Source organism: Silurus aristotelis (assembly GCF_946808225.1).
Source record: "Silurus aristotelis genome assembly, chromosome: 22".
Lineage (NCBI taxonomy): Eukaryota > Metazoa > Chordata > Actinopteri > Siluriformes > Siluridae > Silurus > Silurus aristotelis.
In genome coordinates, this window is record NC_139595.1 from 14,407,536 (window position 1) to 14,425,342 (window position 17,807).

The 17,807-nt window shown below is 38.5% G+C and overlaps 1 protein-coding gene across 3 annotated transcripts in view; it reads left to right on the forward strand.

Moving 5' to 3' along the window:
- dscamb (Down syndrome cell adhesion molecule b) overlaps positions 1-11,054 on the forward strand; it is a 142,647-nt gene extending 131,593 nt beyond the window's left edge. Inside the window, exons 27-33 of one of the 3 annotated variants that reach the window (XM_083525448.1) lie at positions 838-1,014; positions 1,141-1,171; positions 1,276-1,391; positions 2,987-3,136; positions 3,695-3,892; positions 4,473-4,775; positions 9,611-11,054. In XM_083525448.1, the coding sequence (XP_083381574.1) occupies positions 838-1,014; positions 1,141-1,171; positions 1,276-1,391; positions 2,987-3,136; positions 3,695-3,892; positions 4,473-4,775; positions 9,611-9,984 (1,349 nt within the window). In that variant the 3' untranslated portion in view covers positions 9,985-11,054. Of the gene's footprint in view, positions 1-837; positions 1,015-1,140; positions 1,172-1,275; positions 1,392-2,986; positions 3,137-3,694; positions 3,893-4,472; positions 4,776-4,864; positions 5,564-9,610 lie in introns of those variants that run through there. The other 2 variants (XM_083525449.1, XM_083525450.1) reach the window with 2 other exon arrangements.
- Positions 11,055-17,807: the final 6,753 nt, after the last annotated feature.

The window sequence follows — 17,807 nt, forward strand, 5'->3', positions numbered from 1 at the left end:
ATAGTGCATACTATATGTACTATGTACTTATTATACATAGTATATTTAGTCTAGTCCATGAGTAAAACGTGTCGACAAACGTGTCGACATTATAAAATATAAAATAAAATTTTTAAGGAATGCTCATGAAAATGCAACTATATGACATGACTATATATTTTGTAGCCCTTTTATAAAGTGGGTTGATAAAACTTTTTTCTATTTACAGTAGATCGCCAATAGAGAAACATGGACGATGCTCTGGCACTGCAATAACAGATCCTTATGTCAAAAAATTAAGCATCAAACCAACATCAACACTAATGATTACTACAGTAAAGAGCGTTTATGATGGATGTCCTCATGACAACCTTTTGCAGGTGTCATGTAGAACACGAAGGTTAAAAAAAATCTACATTAAAAGCAATGTATTAAAAGAAAGAGCACTCTAGAGCTTTAATTCAGGCATATAATTAGACAGTTGGCAGAGCACCAGTACAGCTACAAGGGGATAAGAGGGGGTGAGAAGGATGGTGTATTCTTTCTCCCCTGACAATTAAGTTAAACTGGCCAATCATGGATGTCTGTGGGAACATATATGTGAAAGAGGGCATATACAGTAGCTCTTTCCTCCTAATGTGTTGCGCCGCACTGTGATGCAGAAATGCCAGAAATTAAAAAGATGCACTAGTCTAGTCCAAAAGTTAGCCATCCCCTCCACCCCCCGTTGTGGGTAGATGGCTAGAGGGAGCAAATTTGGCGGGTGATAAAATTAGGAAGAAAAAATTGCCATACAATTTCACTGATTGAATAAAATAAACATTCATAACCCAAATTCCCTGATTCCTTCTTTACCAGGCACTATTGCTCCACTGCTGAAGATCGTAGACCCCAGCCAGGAGAACCGACAAGGCACTGAGGGCTTGAAAATGATGGTGACTATCATTAGCATCCTGGTGGCCATTGCGATGGTTTTCATCGTGCTGCTTGTTATGAGGAGGAGAAGGCGGGAACAGAGGCTCAAAAGATTAAGGGGTGTGTAAACTGACCGCATAATGACTACACATAAGTCTACTGATAACTTTACTTAAATTTTTCTAATAGAAGCATTTGTGCTGGTTTAATCTCTTCTGTCCTTTTTTTTCTCTCCTGGATTTACAGATGCAAAAAGCTTGGCAGAAATGCTGATGAGGTAAATAAACCATAATACACTGGATGCATTCGAATGATCTTCTCCTAAATTCCAAGTCACTGAAGTGAAGAAGAACTCTAACCAGATTGCATTTGTATTTGCAGTAAGAACACACGGACCCCGGATGCTGTAAATAAACAACAGCAAACCCTCAGAATGCACATTGATATCCCACGAGCCCAACTGCTCATTGAGGAGAGAGACACAATGGAAACAATAGGTATGAGCTTAGGTGCTTCCAAGAGTTGAACAATTGTCCAAACTTGCATACATTTACTTTAATTAGATAAAGCAAAATAATTTTAAATTCTCCATGAGAAATATTTATTTTTGGATGTGCTCTCAAATGCTGAGAACTTTTATAGTCGCAGAGTGATGTATGACCCGTTGTTTAACGATTGGGGTATAGCCGTCAAGTCCTGAAACCTTCTCAATGATTTTTTTTATTGAGGTTGGCATTGGTTATAAAGCAATGACACTGGCAGTATCGAAGACTCACAGATCGAGAGTGATAAATGTTAATAGTAGAGGTTGACCAATAGTGGATTTTACCAATAGCTAGGTTGGAACGTACTTGCTAATAAATCAACCGATTTAAAATAAATACTGGATAAAAATAACAAACACTTTATGTAAAATGTTACTGAACTTTATGTGCATGAAAATGTGCTAAATTACATAAATATTAATATACTAATTAATAAATGTGATTATATAATTAATTCTAAATAATAAATTCTGTAAAACCTCGGTACTGCGAGCAATCTGTATTGATGTATTTTACTGTAAATTATAGCGCTCTCCGTGCACCGTGCGCTCTTCGTGCAGCACGCAGTCTCACGTTTAAAAAACAAATAGCACATGGCGTCAGTGATTCGCCTCTGGAGGCCGCTCTCGTAATGACAGCTGACCTTTTCAGCCGCTCCAGCAGCCGACACAAGCCGGAAAAACTGAGATGTTGGGACACACTTTTAAGTAATGCTTATAGCATTTCATGGTGAAAGAAAGGCATCTGGCCTGTTTATAGTCCACGTGTATGTGTATATATGTGTGTGTGTACCGTAATTTCCGGACTATTAAACGCACCCAAATATAAGCCGCACTCACTGAATTTGACAAAGATTTTAATTTTGAACATAAATACGCCGCACCTGTCTTTAAGCCACAGGTGTCTTCATTAAAACTAATGAACTTTACACAGGCTTTAATGAAAGACAGTGTCTGTTACACGGCTTGTATCTAAACAGTAGCCTACCAGAAAGTCATTGTTCACTGCCTTCCTCTTTCCTTTTACAACAATTTCTCTCGAGAGTTTTTCTTTTGGCATTGTTGTGCGTTTAAAAATCACCATTGGTGAAGTTTTTCTCCCGATGCCGTGCAGCTTAGAGCACAGGTGAAGTGCGTGTTTTCATGCCCGGTTGTTTTCAGCGTGACGAATGATTCGCATTTACTTTTGCCAGTCCGAGTCAAACGTCAGAGGAACCTCATCCATATTTATGATGTGCTGCGGCCCGATTCAGTGGGAGCGCGATTTGATATAAAGAGTTTCATTGGGTCACTTTAACCCATTCGGCAATTTCATTGGTCTAATGTTATGGGGTGTTACGTTTTTTGGCTTGAAGTTTGTGAAACCGGGAAAAACCCAGGAAAAATCCATAAATTAGCCGCTGCATTGTTTAAGGCGCGGGGTTCAAAGCGTGGGAATAAAGTAGCGGCTTATAGTCTGGAAAAATACGGCATGTATATATATAATTGTTTATAATCCATGATATGAATGTAAAAATTAGTTCACTTGTGTATGTTTTTCTTTCTCAGATGACCGATCTACAGTGCTGTTGACAGATAATGATTTTGGCGAGACGTCTAAGCAAAAGTCCTCCACAGTCACACACACGGTTCACTACCAGTCGCTGTCCCAGACAACTGGCCCACTGGTTGACGTCTCAGACGCTCGGCCTGGTACGAGTAAGTAACTAATAATCTATTGTACATTTGTACATGTTCCATATTCCTGGAAATTAATATATAAGAAAGAGTTGTTTTATTATGATGTTAACAGTGTATCGGGTTTCAGTTGTGTAGTCATTAGAATATTGTATCTCAGCATCTGTGGTGATCTTTTACTCGTTAAGATGGTGTTCAGGCTAATGTTATTGCTGATGAGGCTGAAATGAGCTATAGGGAAAGTAGCAGAGATATCCAGTGGAGCTGAACTAATCATAAGTAGAGTGGTCGGGCAATCTAGCTAATACAGAAACACACAAACAGATTGCAATCCTTCATGCTGTGGGATTTGATTAAACCCATTATATTGACTTAACAAATCCCACAACCTCACATAAGATTTTCAGAACTATACTGTAGCTCCAGTGAAAGTTTTATGAGCCCTCTCAAATAATATTTCCCCTGATGTAATTTGTGTTTATTACAATACCAAGAGTCACTATGGAAACACTTTTAAGCTGCTGGATTTAAATAACTTTAAACGAGACGTGATTCAGTCCTGGTGCTGGTGTCCCATAGATCCCACTGCCCGTCGTACGGCTAAAGCGGGTCCTGCGACACGGAGCCGCTATGCCAGCCAATGGACGTTAAACAGACCTCATCAGCCCATGTCCTCACACACACTCACTACGGATTGGAGGTTGCCCACCCCGCGGGCCACAGGCTCTGTGGACAAGGAAAGTGACAGCTACAGTGTCAGTCCCTCTCAGGACACAGGTAACACTAAATCTCTGAGATCGGAGTGATCTTGTTTCTCATGTAGGACAATAACAATTACAGCTCAACTTAGTTTAGTTTGAAATAAGAGGGTTATAGAAAAAGCCTGATTTCTTGTTATAAGCTTATTGTTTCTACTTATAGTAATTATATTTATGATACATTGCTTAATCCTAATAGTATATGACAGCTATTAGTGGTGGACAGTAAGGAAGTAAATGTAATTTGTTACTGTACTTTAGGAGCTTTTTTCAATTATCTGTACTTTACTGAAGTATTTCCATATGGGGAGACTTTCATTTTAACTTCACTACATTCAAAGTCGTATCTCTTACTTTTTACTCAACAACATTTTGCGAAATCAGTTGTTCCTTTTTTTTTGGAGCGAATAAAAACTTAACTGGTCAAACACACAGCAATCCACCAATCAGGCTGGAGCATGCTCTATGTTTTAAACTTGTTTTGACTGGCGCTTGGTGTATCTACTTCTCACCTACATACAGTTCAGTGGCAGTTCAATGCACAAATGTCTTATTATGTCTTCATGTGTGTTTGTAAACTGCATCCACATCCCTTCCAGATCGTGCTCGGAGCAGCATGGTGTCCACAGAGAGTGCTTCCTCCACATATGAAGAACTCGCCCGAGCGTATGAGCACGCCAAAATGGAAGAACAGTTGCGCCATGCTAAGTTTACCATCACAGAGTGCTTCATCTCTGACACATCATCTGAGCAGATGACAGCCGGCACCAACGACTACACAGACAGTATGACATCCAGCACGCCGTCCGAGTCAGGCATCTGCCGTTTTACCGCCTCGCCACCTAAACCACAGGATGCCAGCCGGGTCATGAACATGGCCGTGCCCAAAGCACACAGACCTGGTAAGTTGGTTTGGAAACTTTGATTTGGTTTAAGATTTTTGATGGTTCTGTCTTTAACTAATGGTCAAGGCCTCTTTTTCTCATCATAGAGCTATACAACTGGAAGAACATTTCCTTGACGCGACGGCATGTGATGTGAGATTTTTACAAGGGTCTTTTTATTAATCACAAGCAAACAAAAATATCCAATATTGCGTTCAGATATAAAAACTAAAAATTCAAGGTGTTCTCCTAATGATCAAACACATTGTGTATTGGTGTCTATAAGTGATGCAAATAAATAACTTTCTTTCGGCTTCTCCCATTAGGGGTCGCCACAGCAGATCATCCGTATTCATGATCCGCATGTTTGATTTGGCACGTTTTTTTTACGCTGGATGCCCTTCCTAACGCAACCCTCCCCATTTATCCGGGTTCGGGACCGGTACTAAGAGGGCACTGGCTTGTGCAACCCTAATGGCTGGGGTTGGTTCCCTGACCGGAGATCGAACCCGAGCACCGCATCCTAACCATTAGACCACCAGTGAACCTCGTCTATAAGTGATGCAAATACAGAAACAAAAAAGAGAAAAACGATTCTTTGTTGTTGTTATATACCTAAAGTTTTGTCTGTCAAGCAGACAAAAACATGAACATGATGAATAGGACATGTGGATTTGCATGGTTAAACAACATGCAGCTGTTATCACTTAGGGTGTACTCCTTTTGTTTGCCATCTATTTTGACAATAATGGCTGCATGTGTAGTTTTTAGGGGACAGTTCAATCAGTTAAACTTTTTAGCAGACAGTAAATATATACTTCTATACTGTACAGGCTTTTCTCCAAAAATGTTGGTCTGTTCTTCTGACTTTGCATTGCATTGTGCAAGATGATCAACAAATTCGAAATCTAGCAATATAAGCAATGCCGTGAGAACAACGGACAGCGAAACAAGTGTACGTTTTAGACCTGTGAATGGCACACTTTGTGCCACTTAATGTACATTTCTGGTTGGTTTTCATGCCAGGCCAAGTGGCACTAATCTTCTAGATTATGTTACCTTCAGCATCTTGCCTGAATATCAGGTAACTTGCTGTACAGACTCACCTAATTCAGAGCCTGTTTAATTTACTAAGGGCATTCAGACCAGTTCCTTGGTCTGAATGCACAATAAATTATTCAATTCTGTCCTTCAGGCTATTTCAATGATAAAATATAAATGAAATAGAAAGAAGTTGCAAAACGTCTTACAATAGGTTTAAGAATTTGACTTAATTACCTGCATGATTTCAGTCTCCTTATATGCAGGTCAATCAACTATTAGCCTATAATGAATTAATTTAGCATGACATTTAGTTTTATTGCTGCTTATTGAACATTGCTTCAGTGAACCCTGTCACTCTTTGGCTACCTGCATGCCTGGGTGTATCGATTGCACTGGTGTTGGCTCCCTGTGTTGACAAACACACACACACACACACAAATGAATGTGTGTCCATTTTTGTTTATAAAAGTGAGACGGGGGAACAGCGACCAGGGTGTTGGATTCTTGGGTTACCCGTCTCAGTTTAGGCTTCATTGTAAAATGCGTCATTGTGCACCGTGAACAGAGGGTGAATAGAGGCCACCAGTGCTCATTATTGGAAAAGGTTTTTGTCTGTAGTACAAAATGGCAGTTTACTGTCACAATGGATTCATTGAATGTGCGATAGAATGAGCACACGGCCTTTATGTGACTGACTGGTGTGACAAAACACTGCTGCTGCCTCACTTCCTGAAACCGAGAACAAAAGTGCGCTCGCTATTGTCAGCATATCTACTGGACCTGCATTAAATCAGGGCTGAGAACTATTGATTGGTGGAAATCTCTGGCTGTAATATAAAAAAAAAGCATATTATACTGTATATACATGACTAGAACCAAGATATAATATATAGTCCTTTTCTTGTTTGAATTCGAACACAAAATTTAGGTTCATCTGCATTCTGATTGATCGAGAGCCAGGGATTTCTTTTATACACTCATCATTTTCACTGTATATTAAAGCTGTGTTAAATAATGAGCTTTGAACTCGGGAAGAAAAAAATTAAATCCCATCATGGCAGACAGAATGATGACATTGTGCTGAAATTCTCGCTGTTAACACATTGCTCTGTATTAGATGTGATATGACATGTAAGAAGAAGAGTACAATACAGATCCTCATGTTCCCTATCATGGAAATAAAACAATCTTTTTGTAAGATCGTTTTAAAGAGCCGAATTTGAATTATGAAGAGGTTACGTGTTAGAAAGCCTTGTCGCGTTCGTTTTGGTATATGAAATAAATTACGGCGCAATTATAGCTGAAGCACAAGAACTCAAAATGTTACTTAGGTATAATTATTGGTTATTTTGGGGTATTCGTTTTTTTTTTTTACTACTAAATTCATTATTCTACTAAATCTATTGTATGCCTTTTTCTAAACATTTTCTAATTTTAAAAAACAAAAGAAATGGTCTTTTAAGACGCTATCGCCATTTTAAATTTGCCATTCAATTAATTACCAGTACCAATTACCAGTATATCCCTTAAAAATGATTATACATGCTACAATTTCCTTCTTTTTTTCGTTTCTGTTTTTGTTTCTGTTGACTGCACAGTTATTTAAAGCATTTTAGGGGTAAGTAACTTAACAATCAGTAATTTGTCAGACATGGGAAAGATTTCAAGACAGAAGAGAATAATTATTGGCAAATCTCAATTGGTATTAGAGAGAAAATATAAAAATTAATTATAGTGACAGATATAGTGAAATAGCCAACTTTTTTAGTGGGACTTATGACACCAGCCATTATTGATATTTTTGATAGTTTTCTTTATTTTCATGACTATTAAAATTGTAGATTCACACTGAAGGCATCAAAACTATGAATTAACACATGTGGAATTATATATGGAATTATATACATAACAAAAAAGTGTGAAACAACTGAAAAATGTCATATTCTAGGTTCTTCAAAGTAGCCACCTTTTGCTTTGATTACTGCTTTGCACACTCTTGGCATTCTCTTGATGAACTTCAAGAGGTAGTCACCTGAAATGGTCTTCCAACAGTCTTGAAGGAGTTCCCCGAGAGATGCTTGGCACTTGTTGGCCCTTTTGCCTTCACTCTGCGGTCCAGCTCACCCCTAAACCATCTCGATTGGGTTCAGGTCCGGTGACTGTGGAGGCCAGGTCATCTGGCGCAGCACCCCATCACTCTCCTTCTTGGTCAAATAGCCCTTGATGCCTTCAGTGTGACTCTACAATTTTCATAGTCATGAAAATAAAGAAAACTCTTTGAATGAGAACGTGTGCCAAACTTTTGGTCTGTACTGTATTACACAATGTCTTGTTCATGTCCTATACATATATATAAATGTATATAGGATGAACAGAACATGTGGCTTTGCATGGTTAAACAATGTACAGCTGTTATCATTTAGTGTGTACTCACTTTTGTATTTTGTTATACAATAATGGCTGTATGTTATTATTACATTTATACAGTAAATTTATACTGGTATAAAAGCTGCACATTGACTGTTCTAAAATAAATCCAATGTGTGTGTGTTAGGGCTGTCAATCGATTAAAATATTTACTTGTGATTAATCGCAACATAATTGCACATTTATGACATTATAACATTATGACTGGTGAAGTGAATAATACTGATTGTCTCTTCATCATGGCACCTGTTAGTGGGTGGGATATATTAGGCAGCAAGTGAACATTTTGTCCTCAAAGTTGATGTGTTAGAAGCAGGAAAAGTGGGCAAGCATAAGGATTTGAGTGAGTTTGATAAGGGCCAACTTGTGATGGCTAGACGACTGTCAGAGCATCTCCAAAACTTCAGCTCTTGTGGGGTGTTCCCTGCAGTGTCTGCAGTGGTCAGTATCTATCAAAGGTGGTCCAAGGAAAGAACAGTGGTTACCATGGCTTATTTATGGTTCAATAGGCCTTGCTCAAATTGCTGAAGAATTTACTGCTGGTTCTTATAGAAAGGTGTCAGAATACACAGTGCATTACAGCTTGTTGCATATGGGGCTGCGTAGCCACAGACCAGTCAATATTAGGCAGGTGGTCATAATGTTTGTGTCAGGCTTCTGACGCGGAAGCAGATAAAGTCCGATCATTGTCTTAATTGCCTAGCAAAAAACAAAACTCACACGCCGTGAACAAAAACAAACCAAGACATCCGCTCGTAACGAGTTATCCACTATGAGCGCGAATGTCCAAAGCAAAATCCAAAACGGAAACGGAGTTCGGAGATAATGCCAGCTGTGAATGCCGGCATTCGAGCAGCCACGCGATTCTCCAGCATGACAATGCAACGACCGACAGCCTGTGACTCAAGAACGTGAGTTTAAGTAGTCTAATCCATAATGAGCCACAGCTGTCGGTATTCAAGGTGAGCAGCGTGACTGCTCTTGAGGGGGGCGTGGCAGTGTGAATCTCTGACAGCTACCGAGGGGGGCGTGGCAGGGTGAATCCCTGACAGCTACCGAGGGGGGCGTGGCAGGGGGATCCCTGACAGCTACCGAGGGGGCGTGCCAGGGGGATCCCTGACAGTTTGCCTTATTGGTGGCCATTCAAACTGGTTCTTTACAATGAAGCTAAGCCAAGTATAGTAAAACTGGGCTAAACAATAAAACATTACTGTGAATTAATAGAAAATTTTTTTTTAAAGTTACATAAATGCTTTCAAGTAACATAGTTTTCACACTTGTAATAATTGTATTTGCAATACAAAGTAATTGTGCAGCTGTAGTGTAACATTACAGGCTCAAGAATCATCTGCAGTGAGATAAACTATAAATCCTTTGTGCAGCAGGTGAACTGGTCCACTTGCCTCCTTACCTGCGAATGGACTTCCTGCTGAACCGGGGAGCAGCTCATTCAGGCCGGGAAGCCACGGGTCAGACGTGTCTGGAGCCACAGAGAAGTCGTACAGCAAAGAGGCCGGCCGTGTTAGCCCCGACGCCCTCCGAGACGCCTTCCACTGCACCTGCCTCCTCTGGCCCACCCAGCAGGGAAGCAGTGCAGCAGTGGCAGCCAGGCTCGGCCTCCACGCTGCCACACCGCGAGCCAGGGGACCTCGCCCAGGCTGCCAAACTCAGCAGCTCGCAGGAATCACTGTTAGACTCTAGAGGACACCTGAAACAGAGCAACAACCCATACGCAAAGTCCTATACACTGGTATAACACAGGACTATAAAACATGGACCACTGGGCACAGCACTACACACACAGACACACATATTTACACACGCACACACATTTACATACACACACTTACACTAAAATACATTTACACACACACACACACACACACACACACACACACACACACACACACACACACACAAACATACGTACACACACAAGCACACAAACATAAAAAAAAGCTCTGTTGCAAAGAAGAGCACTTTTCAGAGACATAGATGAGCCCTGTATATACATATTTCAAAATTCTAAAAGGCAAACTTGATGTTCTTTGCATTTGTTTTCTCTTTCCATTGCGTATCACTCCCCTTATATATTCTTTAGGGTTTTTTTTTTTCCTTTTGCACTCAGCATTTCTCTCTGGCTTTCTTTCTTTATCATTCCTTACTTTAGCTTGCATTTTGGAATCTTTATCATTATTTTAAATAACACCATTATGAAGATTGCTAAAATTATTTATTTAAAAATTGACAGAGGTACTACTTTTGAATTTATATCAAGGATAACTCTATAGTCATTATTATTATTATTATTATTATTATTATATAAAATAGATGAAAATATGAAAAAATAAAAAAGAAGGGTGAAAGGGTGCAAAACATTCATTGGGGAAAGTATTTTCCAGTCTTTATCCATAAATTTTTTTTCATTTACTTTCTTTCTTTCTTTTTTTTTTATTGTTGGGATGTGATCGATGAATGATTAGCTTTTTATCATGGCATCATGTTCAAAGATTTACAGAGGAGACAGAGTGGATCCGGTGAGAGCGACACAGATGGATGGCGTGTGTCCACTTTCTCGTCAGATTGTCAAGCTTTCCAAGGACTGCATGGGGACCTGAAATGTCGAGTAAAAGTGTCGGCAAAAAAAAAAAAAAAAAAAAAAAAGAACAAAAAAAAAAAAATGGAAAAAATTCCAAAAGACATTTTTATTTGTCATACTAAGGAATTCTATAATAATGTTCATATAAATATAAAGAGATCACTTTTATTTGTGGATAATCCAGGGAAAATGGTTTGGTAAATAAAGTCCTTAGTCATGTTTGCACACATCTGGTTTGATTAGGCAATCAAAATTGGGTTCACTTGTCTTTATTTTGGCCCCTCTCTCTTCACTAGTTTGTGAGACAGGGAGTCAGCCAGCTCAACACAAGCACTGCAGGAAGTTTCGAAAAAGGTGGAAAGATATTGAATACTACTGACTCTATGTGGACGTTAAATATGGGTGTAATGATACACAAAATTCAAATTAGATCAGACGAAACATCAAAGCACTGTGGTGCCTCACTACAAACATACAATAAGCATTTCCTCAATATGTGCCTTGGGTTTATATTTTCACTTGTTGAAAAGAAATTATATTAATGGACACTGATTCAGTATTTGTGTGATCCATTTAGATTCAACAGAACACAAGAGAATTAAACATAGATAATTGAACTCTCTGGCAAAGTTTTTACACACATTTACATTTACATTTGCGGCATAGCAGACGCCCTTATCCAGAGCGACGTACAAAAGTGCTTTAAATCTCTAGTAATGAATAAATCTACACTGTACACAAGATTACAAACTTATTATAAATATTGCTTTTTATTTTGCATTCTGCTCCTAACTAGCTGTTGTCAGAGTCAATCTCTTGCTAGCCCTATACACGAACCCTGTCACATCTCATATCTGCAGCTGTGAACATTTAAATGCCTGCAATGAATCCTTAATTCAATTGGAGGAAAGTATAGTACAAAGGGCAAAAAGTACTGGGCAATAAATACAGCTACCATTTTGTTTAAAATGTCCCAAGATGCCTTAATAGAGTTGATTAAAGAAATGCATATAAAGATGTGATGTATGTAAACTAAGTGTAGGTAAATGTTTGGTCTCCGGTGTAACTGTAAACACTGAAGTCTTATACTATTCACATATTTTATTGAACCTGGTTGTTTGAATTGTGTGTGTGTGTGTGTGTGTGTGTGTGTGTGTGTGTGTGTGTGTGTGTGTGTGTGTGTGTGTGTGTGTGTGTGTGAGAGAGAGAGACTGACTAGGTGCTTTATACTTGTCACATATACGAGGTGGTATCAAAAAGACAAGCTCTGTTTACAAGAAGGTACTTTGTTCATCTACTTTTACACACTATCACCTTTAAAATAGACCCCTTTCACAGCGTTCCTGCCTCTTCTGGAATATGTCCTGGAAGTGTGTCAAGCACCGTTTTTGTGATTCACCCTGAATCTCCGCAATGGTGTCAAAACTTTTAAGCTGGATCTTCATCTTCGGGAAGAGGGCGAAGTCCGCAGGAGCCAAACTCTGGCAAGTAGGGTGGATGTGGAAGTAAGATCATGTTGTTTCCGGACGGAAATTCACGTGTGATGAAAGCTCGGTGACGGTGCATTGTCGTCGTGAAAAAAAATCCAGTTTGCTGGATCTATTATGCTGTCAATGATGCAATTGCAGACGTGGTTACGCACGTGGTCAGAATAGCACCAATTGCACAGCTCCAGATGTACAGATGAAAGTCGGTGCTCGATATGACTGTGCGTGGAGCCTTGTGCTACCATCTGTTAGTGTGTTAAACATTTCGATAACACCTCTTACATTAACAGCGTAATGAAATTCTTTCTTCACATATCCCAGCGATGTTAGAAAGTTGAGGTCAGAGCGTGCTGTCAGTCATGATACAGCATCCCTGGAGCACAGAGGTTTAAGGACCTTGGTCAAAGATGACAAGCTGCCACTTATGTGTTATTGGTATTAGATATAGTATAACAACATTTGTCCACTACTTACTGGTCATTATTATTATAACTTACCAGAAAAGCACTCAAATTCACCATATCTCATTTTGATTGTAGGGAATTACCAGCTTGGAGCTTTACTCAAGTTAGGATGCTAGGATGCCATTATAGAGGGGACTTAGCTCATAATAAAACCCTTTGTAGCCTAGGAGTGGATAAAGGCGTCAAGGCTTGAATAGCCTGAATACAAAGTTTATTACACATCTCATAATATGTTATAACAAATAAACTTCCCTTATATATAATGTGATAAATGTATTGTTCAATACGCAGTCATGTAGAATCTAAATAATGATACGCTGAGTCATTACACCCTAAAATGTAAGGTCTCTTTTGGGTTCAAATATATAGATGTATTTAGGGGTGGTGGTGGGGGATTAAGCAATATGGAGGCAATTGATTTACTAATAATTTCTTACATCCTGAACAGCTTGAAGTACTCACAGAAGTAAATATCAAATAATCCAGAGATTAAATATAGCATGATTGATAATAAAAAAACATTTGATGATATTCTCCACATAATAACTGACAATCCCTTGAAAATTGACAATGACTGGTGAAGGAAAATTCTATATCTGTTGTCGTGACTGAGAAACTGGATCATGTTAGTAATGGGGTAGCCGAGAGATGGTGCTGGAGGTTCTTGTGAAATATTTATCACTGGAATGACAGATGGGGTACAGATAGAGGCATTTCATTTATTAGCCACTTGAGTTTTGAGGAATTTGGCCTACTTTAAAGCACGCTATTTGGGGGTAATGATAATGATACAGGTCAAATAAGTCTATGGATTAGAGGTGTGCTTATATTTCAAAAGTTTATTTAGGATTCATTAAATTTTTCTCTCTTTCTCTCTCTCTCTCTCTCTCTCTCTCTCTCTCTCTCTCTCTCTCTCTCTCTCTCTCTCTCTCTCTCACTTACTCTTTATACTTCATGCAAAAGCATTGCGAATGCATATTTTTTTTAGGTTTATTCTTGAGGAGAAAATAGCAGACCTAACTAAAGGTGAAATGGAATATTCAAAGAGAACATGTTTGCGGTCGTGTTCACAAATATTTGACTAGAATAGGCTCCAGATACACTGGAACCCTAAAACTGATAAAGTGATTCCTAATAACGAATTAATAAACAATCAGATGAAGTGGTAAGTATAGGCTAGGGCACTTTACCTCTGAGCAGAAAAGTTCTTACTTTGAATAAACTACAGTGTGTTCGAAATTAATGGAAAAAGGAAAAGACATAATTCCAGAGATTTAAGGCTATTTATTATTAGGTTCACTCAAAATCCTGAATGCACTTAGTAACAAAATGCAAAAATCTTCCAAGTGTCGAAGTTTAGCAAACAGATAAAGATAAGAACAGTGTCAAGTGCTTTATCTTTCTAATTGAAGGCGATGCAAGATTTACTGTTGACTTTAAAATGGAGTGAGTGCACAATGAACTAATACAATACGCTTCAAGAATGGCTTCTTCAATGACTATTAAGATCTAACACAGTAATCTAATGTATGATTACTGTGTTTAATGTTCCATTTTGTGCCATTTACTATGATTGCGGATGATATTGTGATTTGTAATAAGAGTAGGAAGCAGGTTAAGAAGAGCCTGGAGAGGTGGAGGTACACGCTTGAGAGAAGAGGAATGAAAGTCAGTAGGAGTAAGACAGAGTACATGTATGTGAATGAGAGGGAGGGCAGTGGAGTGGTGCGGTTGCAGGGAGAAGAGGTGGTGAAGGTAGTTGAGTTCAGGTACCTGGGATTGTGAGAGTGTGTTAGAGAAGTGAAGGAAAGAGTGCAGGCAGGGTGGAGTGGGTGGAGAAGAGTGATAGCAGGAGTGATTTGTGATAGAAGAGTATCTGCAAGAGTAAAAGGGAAAGTTTATAGGACTGTGGTAAGACCTGCGATGTTGTATGGTTTAGAGTCAGAGGCATTGAGTAAAAGACAGGAGGTGGAGCTGGAGGTAGCAGAGCTGAAGATGTTGAGGTTTTCGTTGGGAGTGACGAGGATGGACAGGATTAGAAACGAGTTTATTTGAGGGACAGCACATGTAGGACGTTTTGGGGACAAAGTAAGAGAGGCCCGATTGAGATGGTTTGGACATGTGCACAGGAGGGACATGGGGTAATCTGTAGAAGAATGCTAAGGATGGAGCCATCAGGAAGAAGGAAAAGAGGCCAAAAGGTGTATGTGGTGAGGGAAGACATGCAGGTAGTTGGTTTGAAAGAGGCAGATGTAGAGGACAGAGTAGTATGGAGACGGATGATCCGCTGTGGCGACCCCTAATGGGAGCAGCCGAAAGAAGAAGAAGAAGACTAGCATACAGTAGTTTGTTACACTTCAGTTCTACCTTCAAGGTTGTCAAAGCTCTATTCTGCAATGTATAACAACTAGTAACAACAACAAAAAAACCTGGATTTTTGGATTCTTCTTTATTTTTCAGTCACTAAAATATAAAGCAGTATTGAGGTAATAGTAAGTGAGAAACAGTTTCAATATGATAAACCCAATGATTCTCTCAATTTGTTAATATTATAGTGATATTTGCAAGTTGTAGGAACACAAGAACATCTGACTACAAGACAATTCTAATGCAGATAACAGATTTTTTTGCATAACAATTTTTCCCAAAAGGTTGAAAGGTTGTGTTTGCTCCAGCTCCACCATACTCCTTGAGTCCATATAGAATGAAATTCTTTCACATGCAGCATCACGCCACACCTATCTGGTGTGTTAATCAGGATAGGTTTCCTCTGCAGCCACTAGGACTTTTCTTCAGTCTTCTTCTTTTGGAACCTCCTGAACTGTGACTGGATGGCGACAGCTGCCTTTTCTGTTTCAGGGGCGTCCATGTCGATGTCAAAGTCCTCTGAGACGTCCTTCTTGGATGCATCTGGAAATAAAGGAGATATTTTTTTATTTAGAATCTTTAATTTACTTGCAATGTTCTCGAACATCTCAAATCTGTATATAGAAGCTATTGTTTCAGTAAATAAATAAATTAACATGGTTATATAGACAAACCATGCATGTTAAAGCTTAATTAGTTAATAACAAATTTAACGTTTTATATTATTATTAATTAAAGCTGCAGTGAGACAAAGGCCTTTACATATATTCATACACTGAATGTCTTTTGCTGAGCAGATCCTAAAATAACTGTTCTGTTTCATTTTTTTTATCAACGGATCATTTAGCAGATGGCTTTTAGAATGTTTAAATGAGGGCCGTGTACTGAGTCGAGCACATGTTGTTAGGGAAAACAGATGCTCAGCTGTGGGAAATCACATCATCATTATGTTTTACTAATAAGAAGTATTATGCTGAAAGCCAATTGTTACAATACTTTAAGTTAATAATAAATGGCAATGCAAAACAATGTTATGTCATAATTGCAAATTACTGTGTGAGCTGCCATTTAAGAAGAGTTAGAAACTAATAATGTGAAAATTGAATGCTTTTTGGTGTTTTTTAGGGTTTTTTATAACAGTCAAAAATCTGATATGGCAGGATGTCTAAAATGGCAGATCATGCTTCATATTTACTATACATTTGCAAGTACATATTCTGACCCTTTAGCCATCAAGCGATCCATCCGTCATACTGATGATCATCAAAAATGACCCATCCATTGCAGCCTGCATGTTCATGCATATAAACTGTTATTGCTACTATAAGGGTCTCAGCCACTACATTAAGAAATGCGTATTATATCCACTGATATCTGCTGTAGAGCTTGAGCTATTTAATTGACTATACCCCACTCTGTGAGACCGAAGTCAAAGACAAAGTGCATATCAAATGACAATAAGACATTTCAATAGCAAGTGTCTAGCGGGGAAGAAAAGATGGCATTAGGATTGAAACATCCAGCAGCAATTAATTTTTGACACAACAGTTAAATGGAGCTTCACTTTTTATGTGCACCATTAGACAGATGAATTGCTATGTAGTCAATATAAAAATATGGAGAGATGGAAGTAACAAAGCAATATTGTTTTATTATTTGTGCTTAGGTCAGATTTTTAGTTATTTACATTTTACTTAATTTTTTTTTTTTTTATTGCAGCTAATGCTTTCTACTCACTACATATTCAAATCATTCAATTTCTCTATATACACATACAGTTGAAGGCCAAATTTTGGCTTACTGTATATATAGGCTATTGAATCTTAATTAAAATTTTTACTCCACACATTTTACATTACTATATATGTCATGTCTAGAACTTCAGTTCCATTATTTTTTTAATTAGAGATAAAAGGCAGATTTATTTCAGCTGTACTATTCCAATACGTCTTTTGATGTTTTCAAGCCACTGTGTTACTTAGAGGTATTGTTAGAATCGTTATTCTGCTAGAAGACCCCCTTCCCTGTTGCAACCAAGTTTTAACTTTCTGGTTGTATTTCTAGCCATTCCTCCTGCTCATGGTGCCATTGCTTATCTAACATAGACAAAATGCTCCCACCCCCATGCTTCATAGTTCTTAGGTTTAAAAGCTCAGTTTATAGTTTATCTGACAAGTGAACACTCCAACATGTTAAAATCAGTTTCAAAACCTTAGTCTGGCTTTTCAATGCCATGTCCTGGTGAAGTTGCATCATCTTTGCCTGGCAGCCTATCAGACAATGGTGATGTAAGACTTACTTATTGTTGGAGGTACATAACTTGATGTAACTTATGCTTTCAGCTCTAAAACTAGTTTGTCATTTCTACTTCCTCCCTGAACAATACAGATTCTGCAGGGTCCCAAGTTTTTTTCATTTAAAGTTAACTGTATCTAGAGTTCTTTAAAGAATTGCTCTTGGCGGAACTTTTTTAGAATTCTTGGTTAAGCTGGCTTGACTGTCACTTGGATTTTTCCATAGTACAAAGGGCAAAAAGTACTGGGCAATAAATAAAGCTACCATTTTGTTTAAAATGTCCCAAGATGCCTTTATAGAGTTGATTAAAGAAATGCATATAAAGGTGAGTGTAGGTAAATGTTTGGTCTCAGGTGTAAGTGTAAAC